Raw genomic sequence first — 21320 nt, 5'->3', positions numbered from 1 at the left:
GATTTGCATTGAAACGTCGATCACATTGAGCTGTGTCTACTCGAGTTTCTTAAGCCCAGTGAGTGCCGCCGATACACGCATTCTATCTAAGAAACCGGCTTCTCCCGTCTTCCCTCGGAGGGCACCGGCCATTATACAACTCCTACACGTGATACAGGCCGTAAATCGTTTAATATATATATATATATTGTGACAAGAACACTGGAATAGTGTTTGAGGGCAGGTATGTTTGTCCCAGGTTCTTGTCTTACATGTATTAGAAAAATGAAAACTTCTAGGAAAATGTTTTGTTTTGGCAAAGCTGGATAAGGGCCTTGAAAGCGAGATAGGGCAAGTTCCAGACATTAGGCCCAGTTCTGGTCTTTGGCCTCACAGAGGGCTAATCAGGGTTTCAGCTGTGTAAGAGTGTTATGGGGCTGCTGACCTGATTAGTGTGTGCAGACTACCTGGGAAGACTGCAGGATCTCTGTGAGAGAGATACGCTTCCATATACAAGTGAGCTAAACAGTATTGACTGTAAGACTCTGTGTTTTTGTTTAGAGACAGTTAGGAACGTCTTGTGTTTAGTTAGTGCCGGACAGGCAAGGTATTTTCTTTTGGTGTTTGTTTTATTTTCTGTTTAATAAAACTGGTCGTGGCCAGTTGCACCATAAACTGGACTTGTATGATTCCTCAGCTGCTGCAAGGTGCCATTTACCCCAGGAAACGGCACCTTGTTCCCTTACAGCGTTACAACATATACATATATAAAATTTGTTAATGTACCAGCCCGTCAAAATGTGGAACAAGATGGCAGTTATGTCAGAAGTGCGCGCTTGAATGGAGCAACACTTGATTTGCACCATCTAGTGGCCTCCGATATGCAAGACACTTGAATCCCCCCATAGAGGTGAGGAGGAGGAGCGGCATTATCCTTTTATTATATAGGATTAGCACACTCCCCTCCTGCTTCCAGAGAAGAATGCAGGACCAGCACTCAGATAATCAGCAAATAGTGGGTTTATTTAGAATCCAGCATGGTACAAGGCAGAGCAAACTGCAGCAGAGGCCCAACAGTCTGTTTCAACTGCACCTTGGCAGTTTTCATCTGACTCTACACAGCCACTAATAGAGAGCCGGTATACAAGGGCTGGAAGTGGTCACATTAACCAATCACAAACCCGTATCAATCTATTCAAATAGTCGACCTTGCCAGCTAAGTGGGTGAAGCCATGGAAATGAGTGCTCACCGCTGTGGGGCCCCAACGGAAGTCCCAAGTCATGATACGTCTGCTCTCTGTGCTGCACCATAGTGTAGTGTGTGACACAGCTGTGTGTCTCCATTTTGCATCTGCTTATTTTCATTTACCTTGTCATTTTTTTTAATCTATTCAGTTTTTCACTGTCATTCCTTTTTTGTGTCTTTTACAGTTCAGGAAGCATAGGGACTTTGTTTCTATAATTACTTCACAGAAAGGGTAGTGGATAAGTGGAATAGCCTCCCATCAGAGGTGGTAGAGGCTAAGACTGTAGGGCAATTTAAACATGCTTGGGACAGGCATATGAATATCCTTACAAAGAATCAAGGTTAAAAAAGGGTTGAGATTGCCTAAAGGATAAAATAAATAAGGGGCAGACTAGATGGGCCAAGTGGTTCTTATCTGCCGTCAAATTCTATGTTTCTATGACTTGAGGTTCCTATGAGAGCAGCTGCTCAGTGGTCTTACTGACAGGTCGCATCAGATGCAGCCATGTCAGGAATAGCCCAGGCTTGTGTGGTCACATCTGATGCGCCCATGCCAGGCAAGTGGTTAGGGATAGACATACTGTACTTGAGCACAGGTGACTTAATTAGTATCACAGTTATTTTGATTTACCCATCAGTGCTCAAGCTATCACTAAAAGCTGAACTGTTAGTGTGCCTCAAGGGCCAAGGTTGGGTGACTGTACTGTATATATGTATGAATTCAAATATGTGTCATTTGAAATTTGTCATGAATAAATTAAAGTGTAGTCACCAATTTAAACCGTAATCTTATCTATAACCAACTGTGTTGGAGCAGGGGGCAGGATCATGCAAAAAGGGAGAGGTTAGTGTTTGGAGTGATTTGTGTAACTGTACAGGTGTTTTCAGAAAGGTTGTGTAACACTACACTGAGCTACTGTCCCAGAATAAATTCTGCAATTTAATAATCCCCGATGTGCAATTTAATTATCCCCGATGCGCACAGCCGCGATCAGATCTGAATTATCCCCTATGGTGCAAAGCAAGGTGTGCACCTTCATTTTTTAATTTGTTTTTCGCATGCAGGGCATATTTGCCTACTCTCCCTGAAGGTTTGGGTGACTCAAAACTTTTCTGTCCCCCAGAACCCCAGAAGAGTAGGCACCTGCATCCTGCCCATTTCCCCGCCCCAACCTCAAGTCAGCTGCATCTCTTCCATGGGCTTTTCCCAGAGGAGAGAGTGCAAAAGTAGGTACAGTACGTATGATGCGGGATAATTGCTGGATGCTTTTGCATGTAGCAGCCCACAAATTTATATATGGGTTTGGACACCCCACAGAGGCATTTCTAGAGAGGAGCGGACCTGTGTGCAGATTCCATGTGTGCGCCCCCTCCTCCCCTGTAGCCGCCACAGCCGCTGTTGGTGCTCTCAGCACGGAGACTCACAGTGCCGGAGTGTACAGCGCATGTGCCATTTTTTCGGAGTCCTGCGCATGCGCTGTAGACTCTGGCACTGTGCCAGAGTCTCTAGTGCTCAGCGTGCTAGCAGCGGCGGTGACGGCTACAGGAGAGGAGGGGGCCCACACACAGTCACCAATGGACGCCGGAAAGGTGAGTATAAAAGAAATGGGTGCGGTGTGTGCGGCCCCTCTGGACCCAGGAGCCCGTGTGCAACGCACACACTGCACCCATTATAGATACACCAGTGACACCCCAGTCAAATCTACATCTACATTTTATATCTGCTCCCCCTGCAGTGAAAGTTACTTGCTTGTTTTTTGCTTTACTCCCACCTGGGACTCGGGCCCAATGTTTTGTCAAATTTAGCAGAAAAAAAAAATCTGTTCTGCTCAATTAGCAATGGAATATTATTTGAGACGTCTTTTGTAAAATTATAAAACAATGTACACTTTCAATTGTGATATTAATAGTATGAGGAATTGAACATTCTTTTACTTTCTACCTTCACAGCGTCATCCAAGTGCTTTGTTGCCGGTGTTTGTGTCAGAAAGAGCTTAATTCTGTGTACTCTATAGAGCAGCAGAACGCTTATATAATAAGATGGCTAGAGCTATATAATTATCTTTTATACATTTTTTTAATCTAAAATGGAACGGTTGGTATGAAACTTCGCTAACCATCACTTTTCATTTATGTGGGTGCTCCATTATATACCTTTTACTTATATTAATACTGATTATATTGAGATTTATATTCTGATGTTTTATTGCTGTTTAACCACTTGCCTGACAAAAACTTATGGCATATGACCGCTGTCAGGGGTGCGTTACCTGACCAGGTCGTATCTCATACATCCAGCATGCCTTGTTGCCTCCCCATCTGTTATGTACAAGTGCTAAACAGATTTCCTCATGCTGCTGTGGCTCTCTTGGAGTAAGGTTGTGGTCATGACTGCTGACATCTCTCCCAAAATGGCGCCTGAGTGAGAATGCCATGCGAACAGCACACATGGAGCGCTTGTGCCTAAACTAAAAGCGCGAAGAGGGGGACATTGTTTCCCCCCAGCACAACTATGGTGATCTCTGCGTGTGCAGTGATCACCTGCAGCTGGGGGAAATCAGTCCCCTCTAAGCCACGCTCCCCTGCTCTCTGCTATAAGGTGTGGGGGCAGGGCTTAGTACATGTGCCTCTTTATGTCTTCAGATACTGTACATCACATGTACTGAGCTGCATGGTATAATATGCATCAGGCTCTACATATGAATACATGTGTAAGTCTTTTTCTGTGTGCATGTACTGTATAAAAACATGCATTTGTCAAACTAAACACGACTCGCACGAGAACCTCAATGTTAATAATAATAACAACATTTCAGAGCATACTGTAGAACAATTACAATAGTTCTGCAAGGAGGTTTTCCTTCAAGATTTTTTTGGTAGTGGTTTGGAAAAATATTTTTACCTGATTTTATAAATTGAAAAAAGAAAATCCCCAGTTAAGGGACCTACACACAATGCAATATAGCTACCGATATGGGCCCTCATTCCAAGTTGTTCGCTCGCTAGCTGCTTTTAGCAGCATTGCACACGCTAGGCCGCCGCCCTCTGGGAGTCTATCTTAGCTTAGCAGAATTGCGAATAAAAGATTAGCAGTTCTGCTATTAAATATTTCTCTAACGTCCTAAGTGGATGCTGGGGACTCCGTAAGGACCATGGGGAATAGCGGCTCCGCAGGAGACTGGGCACATCTAAAGAAAGCTTTAGGACTAACTGGTGTGCACTGGCTCCTCCCCCTATGACCCTCCTCCAAGCCTCAGTTAGATCTTTGTGCCCGAACGAGAAGGGTGCACACTAGGGGCTCTCCTGAGCTTCTTAGTGAAAGTTTTAGTTTAGGTTTTTTATTTTCAGTGAGACCTGCTGGCAACAGGCTCACTGCATCGAGGGACTAAGGGGAGAAGAAGCGAACTCACCTGCGTGCAGAGTGGATTGGGCTTCTTAGGCTACTGGACATTAGCTCCAGAGGGACGATCACAGGCCCAGCCTGGATGGGTCCCAGAGCCGCGCCGCCGGCCCCCTTACAGAGCCAGAAGGCAGAAGAGGTCCGGAAAATCGGCGGCAGAAGACGTCCTGTCTTCAACAAGGTAGCGCACAGCACTGCAGCTGTGCGCCATTGCTCTCAGCACACTTCACACTCCGGTCACTGAGGGTGCAGGGCGCTGGGGGTGGCGCCCTGAGACGCAATAATACACACCTTGGATGGCAAAAAATGCATCACATATAGCTCCTGGGCTATATGGATGCATTTAACCCCTGCCAAAATACATAAAAAAACGGGAGATAAGGCCGCCGATAAGGGGGCGGAGCCTATCTCCTCAGCACACTGGCGCCATTTTCCCTCACAACTCCGTTGGAGGGAAGCTCCCTGTCTCTCCCCTGCAGTCACTACACTACAGAAAGGGTTAAAAAAGAGAGGGGGGGCACTAATTACGCGCAGTATTAAAGATACAGCAGCTATAAGGGGAAAAACACTTATATAAGGTTATCCCTGTATATATATATATATATATATATATAGCGCTCTGGTGTGTGCTGGCAAACTCTCCCTCTGTCTCCCCAAAGGGCTAGTGGGGTCCTGTCCTCTATCAGAGCATTCCCTGTGTGTGTGCTGTATGTCGGTACATTTGTGTCGACATGTATGAGGAGAAAAATGATGTGGAGACGGAGCAGATTGCCTGTAATAGTGATGTCACCCCCTAGGGGGTCGACACCTGAGTGGATGAACTGTTGGAAGGAATTACGTGACAGTGTCAGCTCTGTATAAAAGACAGTGGTTGACATGAGACAGCCGGCTACTCAGCTTGTGCCTGTCCAGACGTCTCATAGGCCGTCAGGGGCTCTAAAGCGCCCGTTACCTCAGATGGCAGATATAGACGCCGACACGGATACTGACTCCAGTGTCGACGGTGAAGAGACAAATGTGACTTCCAGTAGGGCCACATGTTACATGATTGAGGCAATGAAAAATGTTTTTACACATTTCTGATAATACGAGTACCACCAAAAAAGGGGTATTATGTTCGGTGAGGAAAAACTACCTGTAGTTTTCCTGAATCTGAGAAATTAAATGAGGTGTGTGATGATGCGTGGTTTTCCCCCGATAACAACTGATAATTTCTAAAATGTTATTGGCATTATATCCTTTCCCGCCAGAGGTTAGGGTGCGTTGGGAAACACCCCCTAGGGTGGATAAAGCGCTCACACGCTTGTAAGGGCTCTACCCTCTCCTGAGATGGCCGCCCTTAAGGATCCTGCTGATAGAAAGCAGGAGGGTATCCTAAAATGTATTTACACACATACTGGTGTTATACTGCGACCAGCAATCGCCTCAGCCTGGATGTGCAGTGCTGGGTTGGCGTGGTCGGATTCCCTGACTGAAAATATTGATACCCTAGATAGGGACAGTATATTATTGCCTATAGAGCATTTAAAAGATGCATTTCTATATATGCGTGATGTACAGCGGAATATTTGCCGACTGGCATCAAGTCAAAGTGCGTTGTCCATTTCTACCAGTAGAGGGTTATGGACACGTCAGTGGTCAGGTGATGCGTATTCCAAACGGCATTTGGAAGTATTGCCTTATTAAAGGGAGGAGTTATTTGGGGTCGGTCTTTCAGACCTGGTGGCCACGGCAACAGCTGGGAAATCCACGTTTGTACCCCAGGTCGCCTCTCAACATGAGAAGACGCCGTATTATCAGGCGCAGTCTTTTCGTGGACAAGCGGGCAAAAGATTCCTCATTTCTGCCCCGTGACAGAGGGAGAGGAAAAAGGCTGCAGAAATCAGCCAGTTCCCAGGAACAGAAACCCTCTCCCGCCTCTGCTAAGCCCTTAGTATGACGCTGGGGCTTTACAAGCAGAATCAGGCACGGTGGGGGGCCCGTCTCAATGAATTTCAGCGCGCAGTGGGCTCACTCGCAAGTAGACCCCTGGATCCGTCAGGTGATATCTCAGGGGTACAAATTAGAATTCGAGACGTCTCCCCCTCGCCGTTTCCTAAAGTCGGCTTTACCGATGTCTCCTTCTGACAGGGAGACTGTTTTGGAAGCCATTCACAAGCTGTATTCCCAGCAGGTGATAACAAGGTACCCCTCCTGCAACAGGGAACGGGGTATTATTCCACACTGTTGTGGTACCGAAGCCGGACGGCTCGGTGAGACCGATTCTAAATCTAAAATCTTTGAACACTTACATACAGAGGTTCAAATTCAAGATTGAGTCACTCAGAGCAGTGATTGCGAACCTGGAAGAAGGGGACTACATGATGTCTCGGGACATCAAGGATACTTACCTTCATGTCAAAATTTACCCTTCTCATCAAGGGTACCTCAGGTTTATGGTACAGAACTGTCACTATCAGTTCAGACGCTGCCGTATGGATGGTCCACGGCACCCCGGGTCTTTACCAAGGTAATGGCCGAAATGATGATATTCCTTCGAAGGAAGGGAATTTTAGTTATCCCTTACTTGGACGATTCCCTGATAAGGGTAAGATCCAGGGAACAGTTGGAGGTCGGTGTAGCACTATTTCAGGTAGTGTTGCGGCAGCACGTTTGGATTCTCAATATTCCAAAATCGCAGCTGGTTCCTACGACTTGTCTTCTGTTCCTAGGGATGATCCTGGACACAGTCCAGAAAAAGGCTTTTCTCCCGGAGGAAAAAGCCAGGGAGTTATCCGAGCTAGTCAGGAACCTCCTAAAACCGAGCCAAGTCTCAGTGCATCAATGCACAAGGGTTCTGGGTAAAATGGTGGCTTCCTAAGAAGCAATCCCATTCGGCAGATTCCACGCAAGAACTTTCCAGTGGGACCTGCTGGACAAATGGTCCGGGTCGCATCTTCAGATGCATCAGTGTCACAACTGAGGGCCTGAGCTGACGGGAGGCAGCCTCAGTTGTAGGGGCTGAGATGTACCGGAACCTGGGAGGTTGTATCAGACCCCTGGACATGTAAGTAACATGAATAATAACTGCCCGAAGGCGTGACCACGACAACTTAGATAAAAGTCAATGATGTTTATTATGACAACTCCGCAACACAGCAGCAGTAAAAGAAAACGTAAAAGTCAGCAAATAATAAATACAGTTCCTGGGTACTACAGGATGGCAGGAGCCACAGGGCACTGGTAGTGTGAGATAGTTCTTATGATCTTCTAGATGGAAAGTCCTTACCAGGCCCGACTGTAGCAATGGAGATAACCCAGGATTGTGCCAGCTGGTGTTCCAGGAAAAGCTGGGTTGCTGAAGGTAAAACAGCTGCTGTGGATACTGGCTGGAACCAGACTGTTGTTAGCACGGAGTGGATACTGGCTGGAACCAGTTAAATAATAAATGAACTTGGGAGCGATGAAATATGAACTGAAATGCAGAACTTGAGAGCGGAGAAATAATAATACCGGTGGAGAGTGGTAAAGTGTAGAAAGGACACCGGCCCTTTAAGGGAAGCTGTACTCTGCTGGAAGCTGAGCTGGAAGCAGGTAATGTTGTAGCTGGAAACAGATGAATCCACAATGGATTGGAGAGTCAGGCTACACCGCAGGTGGAATGCTGGTGCGGGTCTCTATGGTGGAAGTCTTGAGACAGGAGCTGGAACCTGGAAGACAATCACAGGAGAGAGACAAACAGGAACTAGGTTTGACAACCAAAGCACTGACGCCTTCCTTGCTCAGGCACAGTGTATTTATACCTGCAGCAAGGAAGGGATTGGCTAGGCAATTATGCAGATTAACAATACTGACAACAGATTGGAGGAAATGATCATCTGACAGAATCCAAGATGGCTGCGCCCATGCAGACACTTGGAGGGAAGTTTGGTTTGTAATCCATGTGGTAATGAAAACAGTAATGGCGGCGCCGGCCACTGGAGACAGGAGACGCCAGGCTGACAAGTGCACATCCAACCACGCGGACACAGCGGAGGCCGCGGCTGACGTAATCGCCACTCTGACACTCTGCATGCAGAAGCTCAGGGACGGCGGCGGAGGCCGCGGAAGACGCCATGCCAGATGTAATAAGGCGTTACTGTGACAGCGTCTCAGAGAGACAGGAGAGGATGCAGGAATGTGAACATTAGGATAACAGATGGGATCCGGTCCTGGAGCGCTGAGCCAGCCTTAGGAGGCATCTGATGGGTAAGAAATGGCCTCCAGATACCCGGATCGTGACAGCACCCCCCCCTTTAGGAGTGGCCCCAGGACACTTCTTTGGCTTTTGAGGAAACTTGGAATGGAATCTCCGGACCAAGGCAGGAGCATGGACATCAGAAGCATTGGTCCATGAACGTTCCTCAGGACCATAACCCTTCCAGTCAATAAGATATTGTAGTTGACCGTAACGGTGACGTGAGTCCAGGATCTTGGCCACTTCATACTCAACGCCTCGTTGAGTTTGGACTTTCGGAGTTGGAGGAAGTGAGGAATGAAACCGATTCAAGATCAGCGGTTTCAACAGGGAAACATGGAATGTCCTGGGTATTTTTAAGAAGGGAGGCAACTGGAGTCTGTAAGCAACAGGATTGATGACTTGTTCAATCTTGAAAGGACCGATATAGCGAGGTGCAAACTTCATACTGGGAACTCTTAACCTCAAATTCTTCGTGGATAACCATACCCGATCACCCACCTTGAGAGCAGGAACTGCTCGACGCTTCTTATCCGCAAACTTCTTGTACCTGAACGATGCCTTGAGCAGAGCTGATCGTACGCTCTTCCAGATATTGGCAAACTGATGCAAGGTGATATCCACTGCGGGAACAGAAGTTGCTGGAAGCGGTTGGAACTCAGGAACTTTAGGGTGGAATCCAAAGTTAGTGAAGAATGGTGTTGAAGCAGATGAAGAATGATACTGGTTGTTATGACAGAACTCGGCCCAGGGAAGTAATTGAACCCAGTCATCTTGAGAGGAGGACACATAGATGCGGAGGAAGGCCTCCAAGTCCTGATTCACCCTCTCGGTTTGACCATTGGTCTGAGGATGGTAAGCCGTGGAAAACTTTAGCTTGACTTGGAGGACTTGACATAAACTTCGCCAGAATTTGGCTGTGAATTGAACTCCTCGATCTGAGATAATTTCTTCAGGAAGACCGTGGAGTCGGAAGATCTCTTGTATGAATACTTGAGCCAACTTGGAAGCTGACGGAAGACCGGTGAGAGGAATGAAGTGTGCCATCTTGGTGAACCGGTCAACTACCACCCAGATGGTATTGAACTTGTTGCACATGGGTAAGTCTGTAATGAAATCCATCGACAAGTGGGTCCATGGTCGACGGGGAACGGATAGTGGAACCAGTTGCCCCGCAGGCGACTGGCGGGATACTTTATGTTGGGCACACTTTGGGCAAGATGCAATAAACTCCAAGACGTCCTTTTTCAGAGTTGGCCACCAATAGGACCTAGAGATAAACTCCAGGGTTTTTTGGATACCTGTATGTCCGGCAAAACGGGAAGCATGGGCCCAATGCATGAGCTTCTTCCTTAGCATCGGCTTCACAAAACTTTTCCCTGATGGGGGCGTAGAGTCCATCCCTACCGTGGAGAATGCCAACGGATTTATAATAGGATGCTTGTCTGAAGACTCTGACTCATTTTCTTGCTCCCATGAGCGGGAAAGGGCATCGGCCTTGCGATTCTGAGAGCCCGGACAGAACTGGAGTTTAAAGTCGAACCTGGAAAAGAAAAGTGCCCATCTGGCCTGACGAGGGTTGAGACATTGTGCGCCCTTCAGGTATAAAAGGTTCTTGTGGTCTGTAAGTATGGTGATTGAATGAGAAGCTCCCTCCAACAGATACCTCCACTCTTCTAGAGCGAGCTTGATGGCTAGCAACTCCTGGTCGCCAATGGCATAGTTGCGCTCAGCTGGGGAGAACTTCCGGGAGAAGAAACTGCAAGGATGTAAATGGCCATCTTTAGCCCTCTGAGATAACACCGCTCCTACTCCAACGGAGGAGGCATCCACCTCTAGGATGAAAGGAGAGTCGATGTCAGGCTGTTTCAGGACAGGCGCAGAGATGAACCTCTGTTTTAAAAGATGAAAAGCTTGCATGGCTTCTTCAGACCACTTGGACGGGTTAGCACCCTTCTTGGTGAAAGCAGTAATAGGCGCCACAATGGTGGAAAAGTCTCGTATAAACTTTCGGTAATAATTGGCGAACCCTAAGAACCTCTGGACCCCTTTGAGGGTTAAGGGTACCGGCCAATTCTGAATTGCTTGTAGTTTCTCAGGATCCATCTCTAGTCCGGAACCGGACACAATGTACCCTAGAAACGGAATGGACTTGACTTCAAAGACGCATTTTTCTAATTTGCAATAGAGATGATTGACACGGAGACGGGACAGAACCTCTTTAACCCAAAAACGATGTTCCTCTAAATCGTTGGCAAAAATGAGGATATCGTCTAGATAGACCACGACATGACGGTATAGAATGTCTCTGAAAATCTCATTGACAAAATGCTGGAAGACAGCTGGAGCATTGCTCAATCCGAAGGGCATGACGAGGTACTCATAATGTCCGTCACGGGTGTTAAAGGCGGTCTTCCACTCGTCACCCTCACGGATCCGGATGAGATTGTATGCACCTCGCAAGTCCAGCTTTGTAAAGATGGTAGCTCCGCTAACTCTGTCAAAGAGCTCAGTAATCAGGGGTAAAGGATAACGGTTCTTGATGGTAATGTCGTTCAAACCTCTGTAGTCGATGCACGGCCGCAGACCACCATCTTTCTTTTTTACAAAAAAGAAGCCTGCGCCGGCTGGGGAAGAAGAAGGTCGAATGAACCCCTTTGCTAGGTTCTCTTTAATGTATTCCTCCATAGAATGCGTCTCAGGCAGAGACAACGGATAAGTTCGGCCTCGAGGTGGAACCTTCCCTGGAACGAGATCAATCGGGCAGTCCCATTCTCTATGAGGAGGAAGGATATCAGCAGAAGCTTTACTGAACACATCCGTGAAATCTTGATATGGAGGAGGTGGAACATCAGACGACCTGGGGGAGGAAGAACAGACAGGCAATACTTTAAACAAACATGTCTCTGCACAGGAGGAACCCCATGCCAGGATTTGCGTAGTCGTCCAATCAATTGTAGGATTGTGAAGACGGAGCCATGGAAGGCCCAGGACCACAGGATGTGTGGCTCTTGGAATCACTAAAAGTGAAATAAGTTCGGAATGAAGAACTCCCACTCTCAGACGAACTGGTAGAGTCCTTAGAGCAATAACAGTATCAAAAATTTTACTGCCATCCACGGCAGTTAAGGAAAAGGAGGAAGGAAGTCTCTCGGTGGGTAGGGACCACCGTTTAACATAGGCTTCAGTAATAAAGTTCCCAGCTGCTCCGGAATCAAGGAGAGCAATGACGTTCCGATAACGTTGAGCAACTTGAAGCGAGACTGGGAGATTACAATCATGAGGAGATGGAGAGGAGATCATTACTCCTAGCCGGCCCTCTCCTGGGCGAGCTAGGGTTTGGAGTTTTCCCGGACGTTCGGGACAGGCATTGATGGTGTGAGACGGAGCTGCACAGTAAAGACAAAGAGACTCAGAGAGACGTCTTCGGCGCTCAGCAGGAGTTAAACGGGAACGGCCAATTTGCATGGGCTCATCTTTAGATGGTGACAGTTGACGAGGAGGAGGAGCAGAAGATTTTGGAGCAGATGATCTTCCACGCTCAGTTGCTCTCTCTCTGAAACGTAAATCAACTTTCGTGCAGAGTGAGATTAGCTCATCTAACTTAGAAGGTAAGTCTCTGGTAGCTAACTCATCTTTAATAAGCTCAGATAAGCCATGCCAGAATGCAGCATACAGGGCCTCGTCGTTCCATGCCAGTTCGGATGCCAGGATCTGGAACTGTATCAGATATTGTCCTACAGTACGTGACCCCTGGCGTAAACGGAGAATCTCGGATGAAGCTGAGGTTACCCGGCCTGGCTCGTCGAAGATGCGCCTGAATGTTGACACGAATGCAGTGTAAGAAGATAGCAGGGTGTCGGACCTCTCCCATAACGGTGATGCCCAGTCAAGGGCGGAGCCACTGAGAAGAGAGATGATGTAGGCAATTTTTGTACGGTCACTGGGAAAATTGCCAGGTTGTAGCTCAAACTGAATCTCACACTGGTTGAGAAATCCCCTGCAGAATCTTGGAGATCCGTCAAATTTTGCTGGCGTTGGAAGATGAAGACGTGGAGCAGAAATGGGTAAGGTGGGTGGGGTTATAGCTGGAGTCACTGTGGTTGACGCACCAGATGCGCCTGATCCACGGAGAGTTGTCTGAATCCCATCCAGCCGAGTAGAGAGATCCTGGAGACAGCGGATGATGTGGCCCTGTGCAGCCTCCTGATGTTCTAGTCGGGCTGCCAGTTCTTGCATCGGCCTGGCCGCTTGATCCTGGTCTCCGGCTGGATTCATTAGGTCAGTGCTTACTGTCACAACTGAGGGCCTGAGCTGACGGGAGGCAGCCTCAGTTGTAGGGGCTGAGATGTACCGGAACCTGGGAGGTTGTATCAGACCCCTGGACATGTAAGTAACATGAATAATAACTGCCCGAAGGCGTGACCACGACAACTTAGATAAAAGTCAATGATGTTTATTATGACAACTCCGCAACACAGCAGCAGTAAAAGAAAACGTAAAAGTCAGCAAATAATAAATACAGTTCCTGGGTACTACAGGATGGCAGGAGCCACAGGGCACTGGTAGTGTGAGATAGTTCTTATGATCTTCTAGATGGAAAGTCCTTACCAGGCCCGACTGTAGCAATGGAGATAACCCAGGATTGTGCCAGCTGGTGTTCCAGGAAAAGCTGGGTTGCTGAAGGTAAAACAGCTGCTGTGGATACTGGCTGGAACCAGACTGTTGTTAGCACGGAGTGGATACTGGCTGGAACCAGTTAAATAATAAATGAACTTGGGAGCGATGAAATATGAACTGAAATGCAGAACTTGAGAGCGGAGAAATAATAATACCGGTGGAGAGTGGTAAAGTGTAGAAAGGACACCGGCCCTTTAAGGGAAGCTGTACTCTGCTGGAAGCTGAGCTGGAAGCAGGTAATGTTGTAGCTGGAAACAGATGAATCCACAATGGATTGGAGAGTCAGGCTACACCGCAGGTGGAATGCTGGTGCGGGTCTCTATGGTGGAAGTCTTGAGACAGGAGCTGGAACCTGGAAGACAATCACAGGAGAGAGACAAACAGGAACTAGGTTTGACAACCAAAGCACTGACGCCTTCCTTGCTCAGGCACAGTGTATTTATACCTGCAGCAAGGAAGGGATTGGCTAGGCAATTATGCAGATTAACAATACTGACAACAGATTGGAGGAAATGATCAGCTGACAGAATCCAAGATGGCTGCGCCCATGCAGACACTTGGAGGGAAGTTTGGTTTGTAATCCATGTGGTAATGAAAACAGTAATGGCGGCGCCGGCCACTGGAGACAGGAGACGCCAGGCTGACAAGTGCACATCCAACCACGCGGACACAGCGGAGGCCGCGGCTGACGTAATCGCCACTCTGACACTCTGCATGCAGAAGCTCAGGGACGGCGGCGGAGGCCGCGGAAGACGCCATGCCAGATGTAATAAGGCGTTACTGTGACAGCGTCTCAGAGAGACAGGAGAGGATGCAGGAATGTGAACATTAGGATAACAGATGGGATCCGGTCCTGGAGCGCTGAGCCAGCCTTAGGAGGCATCTGATGGGTAAGAAATGGCGTCCAGATACCCGGATCGTGACAATCAGCGGATAACCCTGTCACCAAGGACAAGGGTGTCCCTCCTGTGGTGGTTGCAGAGTGCTCATCTTATAGAGGGCCGCAGATTCGGCATTCAGGACTGGGTCCTGGTGACCACGGATGCCAGCCTGCGAGGCTGGGGAGCAGTAACACAGGGAAGGAATATCCAGGGCTTATGGTCAAGTCTGGAGACATCACTTCACATAAATATCCTGAAGCTAAGGGCCGTTTACAATGCTCTAAGCTTAGCAAGTCCTCTGCTTCAAGGTCAGCCGGTGTTGATCCAGTCGGACAACATCACGGCAGTCACCCACGTAAACAGACAGGGTGGCACAAGAAGCAGGAGGGCAATGGCAGAAGCTGCAAGGATTCTTCGCTGGGCGGAAAATCATGTGATATCACTGTCAGCAGTATTCATTCCGGGAGTGGACAACTGGGAAGCAGACTTCCTCAGCACGACCTCCACCCGGGAGAGTGGGGACTTCACCCAGAAGTCTTCCACATGATTATAAACCGTTGGGAAAAACTCGACAGGTATTGCGCCAGGTCAAGGGACCCTCAGGCAATACCTGTAGACGTTCTGGTAACACCGTGGGTGTACCAGTCAGTGTATGTGTTCCCTCCTCTGCCTCTCATACCCAAGGTACTGAGATTGATAAGATGGAGAGGAGTAAGCACTATATTCGTGGCTCCGGATTGGCCAAGAAGGACTTGGTAACCGGAACTTTAAGAGGATCCGTGGCCTCTACCTCTAAGAAGGGACCTGCTCCAGCAAGGACCCTGTCTGTTCCAAGACTTACCACGGCTGCGTTTGACGGCATGGCGGTTGAACGCCGGACCCTGAAAAGGCATTCCGGATGAAGTCATCCCTATCCCGATCAAAGCCAGGAAGGATGTAACCGAAAAACATTATCACCGCATTTGGCGAAAATATGTTGCGTGGTGCGAGGCCAGTAAGGCCCGACGGAGGAAAATTCAACTGGGTCGTTTCCTACATTTCCTGCAAACAGGAGTGTCTATGGGCCTGAAATTGGGGTCCATTAAGGTTACAATTTCGGCCCTGTCAATTTTCTTCCAAAAAGAACTAGCTTCAGTCCCTGAAGTTCAGACGTTTGTAAAAGGGGTACTGCATATACAGCCTCCTTTTGTGCCTTCAGTGGCACTTTGGGATCTCAATGTAGTTTTTGGGTTCCAAAAGTCACATTGGTTTGAACCACTTAAATCTGTGGAGTTAAAATATCTCACATGGAAAGTGGTCATGCTGTTGGCCCTGGCCTGGGCCAGGCGCGTGTCAGAATTGGCGGCTTTATCCTGTAAAAGCCCTTATCTGATTTTCCATTCGGACAGGGTGGAATTGAGGACTCGTCCTCAGTTTCTCCCTAAGGTGGTTTCAGCGTTTCACCTGAACCAACCTATTGTGGTGCCTGCGGCTACTAGGGACTTGGAGGACTCCAAGTTGCTAGACGTTGTCAGGGCCCTGAAAATATATGTTTCCAGGACGGCTTGAGTCAGGAAAACTGACTCGCTGTTTATCCTGTATGCACCCAACAAGCTGGGTGCTCCTGCTTCTAAGCAGACTATTGCTCGTTGGATTTGTAGTACAATTCAGCTTGCACATTCGGTGGCAGGCCTGCCACAGCCAAAAATCTGTAAATGCCCACTCCACAAGGAAGGTGGGCTCATCTTGGGCGGCTGCCCGAGGGGTCTCGGCTTTACAACTTTGCCGAGCAGCTACTTGGTCAGGAGCAAATACGTTTGTAAAATTCTACAAAATTGATACCCTGGCTGAGGAGGACCTGGAGTTCTCTCAATTGGTGCTGCAGAGTCATCCGCACTCTCTCGCCCGTTTGGGAGCTTTGGTATAATCCCCATGGTCCTTACGGAGTCCCCAGCATCCACTTAGGACGTTAGAGAAAATAAGAATTTACTTACCGATAATTCTATTTCTCGTAGTCCGTAGTGGATGCTGGGCGCCCATCCCAAGTGCGGATTGTCTGCAATACTGGTACATAGTTATTGTTACCAAAAAATCGGGTTATTGCTGTAGTGAGCCATCTTTTCTAGAGGCTCCTCTGTTATCATGCTGTTAACTGGGTTCAGATCACAAGTTGTACGGTGTGATTGGTGTGGCTGGTATGAGTCTTACCCGGGATTCAAAATCCTTCCTTATTGTGTACGCTCATCCGGGCACAGTATCCTAACTGAGGCTTGGAGGAGGGTCATAGGGGGAGGAGCCAGTGCACACCAGTTAGTCCTAAAGCTTTCTTTAGATGTGCCCAGTCTCCTGTGGAGCCGCTATTCCCCATGGTCCTTACGGAGTCCCCAGCATCCACTACGGACTACGAGAAATAGAATTATCGGTAAGTAAATTCTTATTTTCCCTGCAGTTTCTGAGTAGCTCCAGACCTACTCCTAGATTGCGATCACCTCAGTCCGTTTAGTTCCTGGTTTGACGTCACAAACGCCCTGCGTTCGGCCAGCCACTCCACCGTTTCTCCAGCCACTCCTGCGTTTTAGCCTGACACGCCTGCGTTTTTTTAGCACACTCCCGGAAAACGGTCAGTTTCCGCCCAGAAACACCCACTTACTGTCAATCACTCACCGATCAGCAGAGCGACTGAAAAGCTTCGCTCGGACCTGTGTAAAATTGCATAGTTTTGTGTGATAATACTTAGCGCGTGCGCACTGCGGCCCATACGCATGCGCAGAATCCCCCATTTTTAGCCTGATCGCTATTCTGCTAAAAACGGCAGCGAGCGAACAACTCGGAATGACCACCATGGTCTCTATAGTCCATATTGGTAGAAAACACAGTGCATATCGCACCTTGTGGAAAAACCTTGCGATGCCAATGCGCAGTCCCGCGGGATCGGCATCGCAAGGAAAAAATGTGTGCATGCAGGCCAGTATTGACTAAGGCCCTCATTCCGATTTGCTCGCTGACGTTTTTCGCAGCGCAGCGATCAGGTTACTACTGCGCATGCACCGCAATGCGCACGTGCATCGTATGGGTACAAACAGCATCGTTGCTGTGCAATGCTTCTAGCGATGAATCAATTCGCACAACCGATCGCAAGGGGATTGACAGGAAGAAGGCATTTATAGGTGTCAACTTACCGTTTTCTGGGAGTGGTAGGGAAAACGCAGGTGTGTCCAGGCATTTACAGGGCTGGTGTCTGAAGTCCATTCCGGGACAGGCTGAAGGTATCGCAAGGGCTGAGTAAGTTCAGACCTACTCAGAAACTGCAAAAAACTCTTTCAGCCCGCTCGGCTGCACAAGCGATCGCACACTTGCAAATCGAAAATACACTCCCCCGTGGGTGGCGACTATCTAATCGCTGCTCTGCAAAAAATAGCTAGCTAGCGATCAACTCTGAATGAGGGCCTATATCGGAGGTTCATGCCTCTGGCCACAATATAGTCAATATCGGCCGTTAGCCTGCATTGCACCGTGTGTAGGCGGCTTAACTTACCTCCAAATAAATCATGTAACCTTTTTCGTATTCAAAAAAAGAACTCCATCAAAAAATACAAATTTAATATTGAGTGGAGTATAAAAAACTAGTGATTACATACTTGCTCATCCATTCAGAGAATATCTCTGGTAGCTCTTCTGGCCTGTTTACAGTAATGTGAGTTATTGTAAATGCTCCTCCCTTATGAACTCTGCATTCACATTTGAAGGCTGAGAGGCAGGGGTTAAAATAAGCCGGAATGGGGCGGAACTGTGTTCCGTCCGTTCCATTTGGAGAAGAATCCAATTCCACCTCCTCTGGCTCACCTAACCCGATGTCAGCCCGGCGTACAGGGAGATGTCGATCGTCCGCTGAGATTGTGCTACCAGCGGCCGCCCGGCTCCCTCCCCACAGCGGCAGCCGGAGGCAGGAGCTCAGTCCTGAGCTCGGGCTTTCGGCAGTGTGCGGCGCTGCGCTTCTCCCATAGTTCTTAGGAGCGGGTGGCCAGGCAGAGGGCAGCGGTCCAGAAGCAGGAGCGGGGCTTGGTGAGTATTGTGATGGGGGGTTTGTGTGTGTGTTAGCTGCGCTTCTAAAGGGGCATTACCACAGGGGGCTACACTATTGGGGGCATAACTACAGGGGAGCTAAATTACTGGGGGCATAACTACAAGGGCTATAACTGCAGGGGATAAACTATTGGGGGCATAACTATGGTGGCTAAACTACAGGGTGGCTAAACTACTGGGTGCATTACTACAGGGGAGCTAAACTACTGGGGACATAACTATTGGGGGCATAACTATGGTGGCTAAACTACAGGGTGGCTAAACTACTGGGGGCATTACCACTGGGGCTAAACTACAGGGGAGCTAAACTACTGGGGCATAACTATTGGGGGCATAACTATGGTGACTAAACTACACGGGGCATTACCACTGGGGGCTAAACTACTGGGGGCATAACTACGGGGACATTACAACTGGGGGCTAAACTGCAGGAGGCTAAACTACTGGGGGCATTACCACTGGTGGCTAAACTACTGGGGGCATAACTACAGGCACTACTACAGGTGCATTACTACTGGGGACAATACTACACAGGGGCATTACTACTGTGGGCACTACTAATGAGTGCATTGTATAAAGAGGGGCACTACTGTTGGGGGCATTGCATAAGCGGCACCACTATTATGGACTCTACATAAGGTGCTCTACCACTGTGGGCACTACCACTACAGTGGACATTGCATAAGGGGCACTACTACTGTGGGCATTGTATAAGGGACGCTACTGCTGTGGACATTATGTGTATTAGTGGTGCTACTACTGTTGGCTTTGTGTATAAGGGGCACTAATGTTTGTCATAACATGAATAAGGGACACCACTATGTGGTGTAATGTGAATAAGATTGTGTTACTGTGCTTCGTAATTTTAATTGGGTATACTTTTGCATGACCGCGGCGCGCACAATCCCTTTATTGCATGGGCGCTGGGAGGGGGGTGGGGTGAGTTCCACCACCTATCTAGGACCACTTTAAGCACTGCTGAGGAAAAGAATAGTGGGGTTCAGTGCCAATTAGGGACCTCAGCAGGTAAGCATAACAGGTAAGTAGGCTTTCACTTTCTATTTTTAGACTTTATATGTCACTGAAAAACTAGATAATGTACATACAGTACTTCTTGTTGTGTTATGCAGATATGGCAAATTGTCATATCAGTAATTAGCAGTTATATAGATGCATTTATACAGTTTGCTATTTTTTATTTTTATTGTTATTATTTTTTTCTCTACAGGGCACAAATAGCAGAGTAGCTCATACATCTGGATCTGAATCTTCACAATCACATGCTGCCTCTCACTCGAGAGAGTCCTTTGTGCCAAGCCATGGAAGTGCTTTCCATTTGCCTGATTCTCCGCATTCTTCAACACTTTTTTATTCAAGCTCAACTTTGCCAGCACAGAGAGTAAGCTCTCCCTTATCAATGCAGCAAGTAGGTTCTCCAACTAAGCTTCAGCGGGTGGGTTCTGCTTCTGAGAGTACTGGTTACAGCACCCTGCAGAGGGTTTCTTCACCAAAACAGTCTCCAAGCCGCCTTGCCAAGTCCTACAGCACCAGTTCACCTATCAACATCGTTGTATCATCTGCTGGCCTTTCACCTTCATCTGTACGTGTGACCTCACCACCAACCATTCAGTCAAATATAACTTCTTCACCTTTGCATCAGTTGAGTTCAACTATCGGTACATATGCTACTCTTTCACCTACAAAACGTCTTGTTCACTCCTCCGATCAGTACAATAAGCATTCACAAGAACTATATGCCACAGCCACGTTGCAGAGACCTGGCAGTTTAGCAGGTAATGCCTCTTTAAACTCTATATGCATGACAACATATATTGATTAATATAAAAGTTTATCTTACCAAGTGTAAACACTTATTTACAGTAAAATTATAAGCAACAACTTTCTGGAGAAAAGATAATTTGCAGACATGTCCATATATTTATGTTTTGAAAGGTTCTAATCCCTTAGCAGTAATATTGCAACATATTAATTTTATTACAACCTCAAATTTAGACCAGTCAGTTGCATTTCACAGTTGTTTAAGGGGCATGTTTAATTATTTTGTCTTTGTCAGATCGTAAAGACTTGTTTATAACATAGTGAACAAAAATATACAGTATGCGTTAAAGAGAAATATAGATTAAGTAAAATTATTTTGTCAGATTTAAGAAAATTACTTAGACACATTTGGAATCATTTATGAGTTTATGACATAGAATTATTCTCTTAATACTGCAACTAGTAGATTCTAGAGGGGATGCTGCAAAGTAATACGGAGCATTCATTGAAATTTTATAATTTATATTGCAAAAAATATGTACTGTATATACAAATACGTTACGGAAACTAAACGAAGGCAATAATACATACAACAATTTATTTATTTACAGTTTCTTATATAGCGCAGCAAATTCTGTTGCGCTTAACAGTTGGACACAATGATAAAACAAAACTGGGTAATAAACAGTCATAGAGGTAGGAAGGCCCTGCTCGCAAGCTTACAATCTATAGGGAAATAGGCATAGATACACAAGGAAAGGTGCTATCTATTGCATAGTTGTCCGCCAGAAGGCAAAGGTTTTTGGTGGGCTGTATATCAGATCACAGCAATGATAAACTAGGATCTGGAGGAAGTGAAGAGAGAAAATATATGAGGATATGTGTGGACGTTACAGTGGGGATAAAATTGGATAGGAAAGCTTATGAAGGTTATGTGAGCGGTTCTGGAATTTGATAAGCTTGTCTGAATAGTGAATTTTCAGGGAATGCTTGAAGGTTTGGAAAGTAGTAGAGAGTCTTATTGTGCATGGTAGGGCATTCCACAGAGTGGGTGCATCCCAAGAAAGTCCTGCAATT

General features: G+C 47.3%; 1 protein-coding gene across 6 annotated transcripts in view; it reads left to right on the top strand.

Annotated features, from left to right (window-relative positions):
• CTNND2 (catenin delta 2) overlaps positions 1-21320 on the top strand; it is a 1915824-nt gene that overhangs the window by 786586 nt on the left and 1107918 nt on the right. For all 6 annotated transcript variants that reach the window (XM_063922708.1, XM_063922704.1, XM_063922707.1 and 3 more), the window contains one exon: positions 19693-20257. In XM_063922708.1, the coding sequence (XP_063778778.1) occupies positions 19693-20257 (565 nt within the window). The remainder of the gene's footprint in view (positions 1-19692; positions 20258-21320) is intronic.

This window comes from Pseudophryne corroboree, chromosome 5 (assembly GCF_028390025.1).
Source record: "Pseudophryne corroboree isolate aPseCor3 chromosome 5, aPseCor3.hap2, whole genome shotgun sequence".
Lineage (NCBI taxonomy): Eukaryota > Metazoa > Chordata > Amphibia > Anura > Myobatrachidae > Pseudophryne > Pseudophryne corroboree.
Note: the sequence above shows the minus strand (reverse complement) of the source record. Positions and strands in the feature narration are given on the sequence as shown.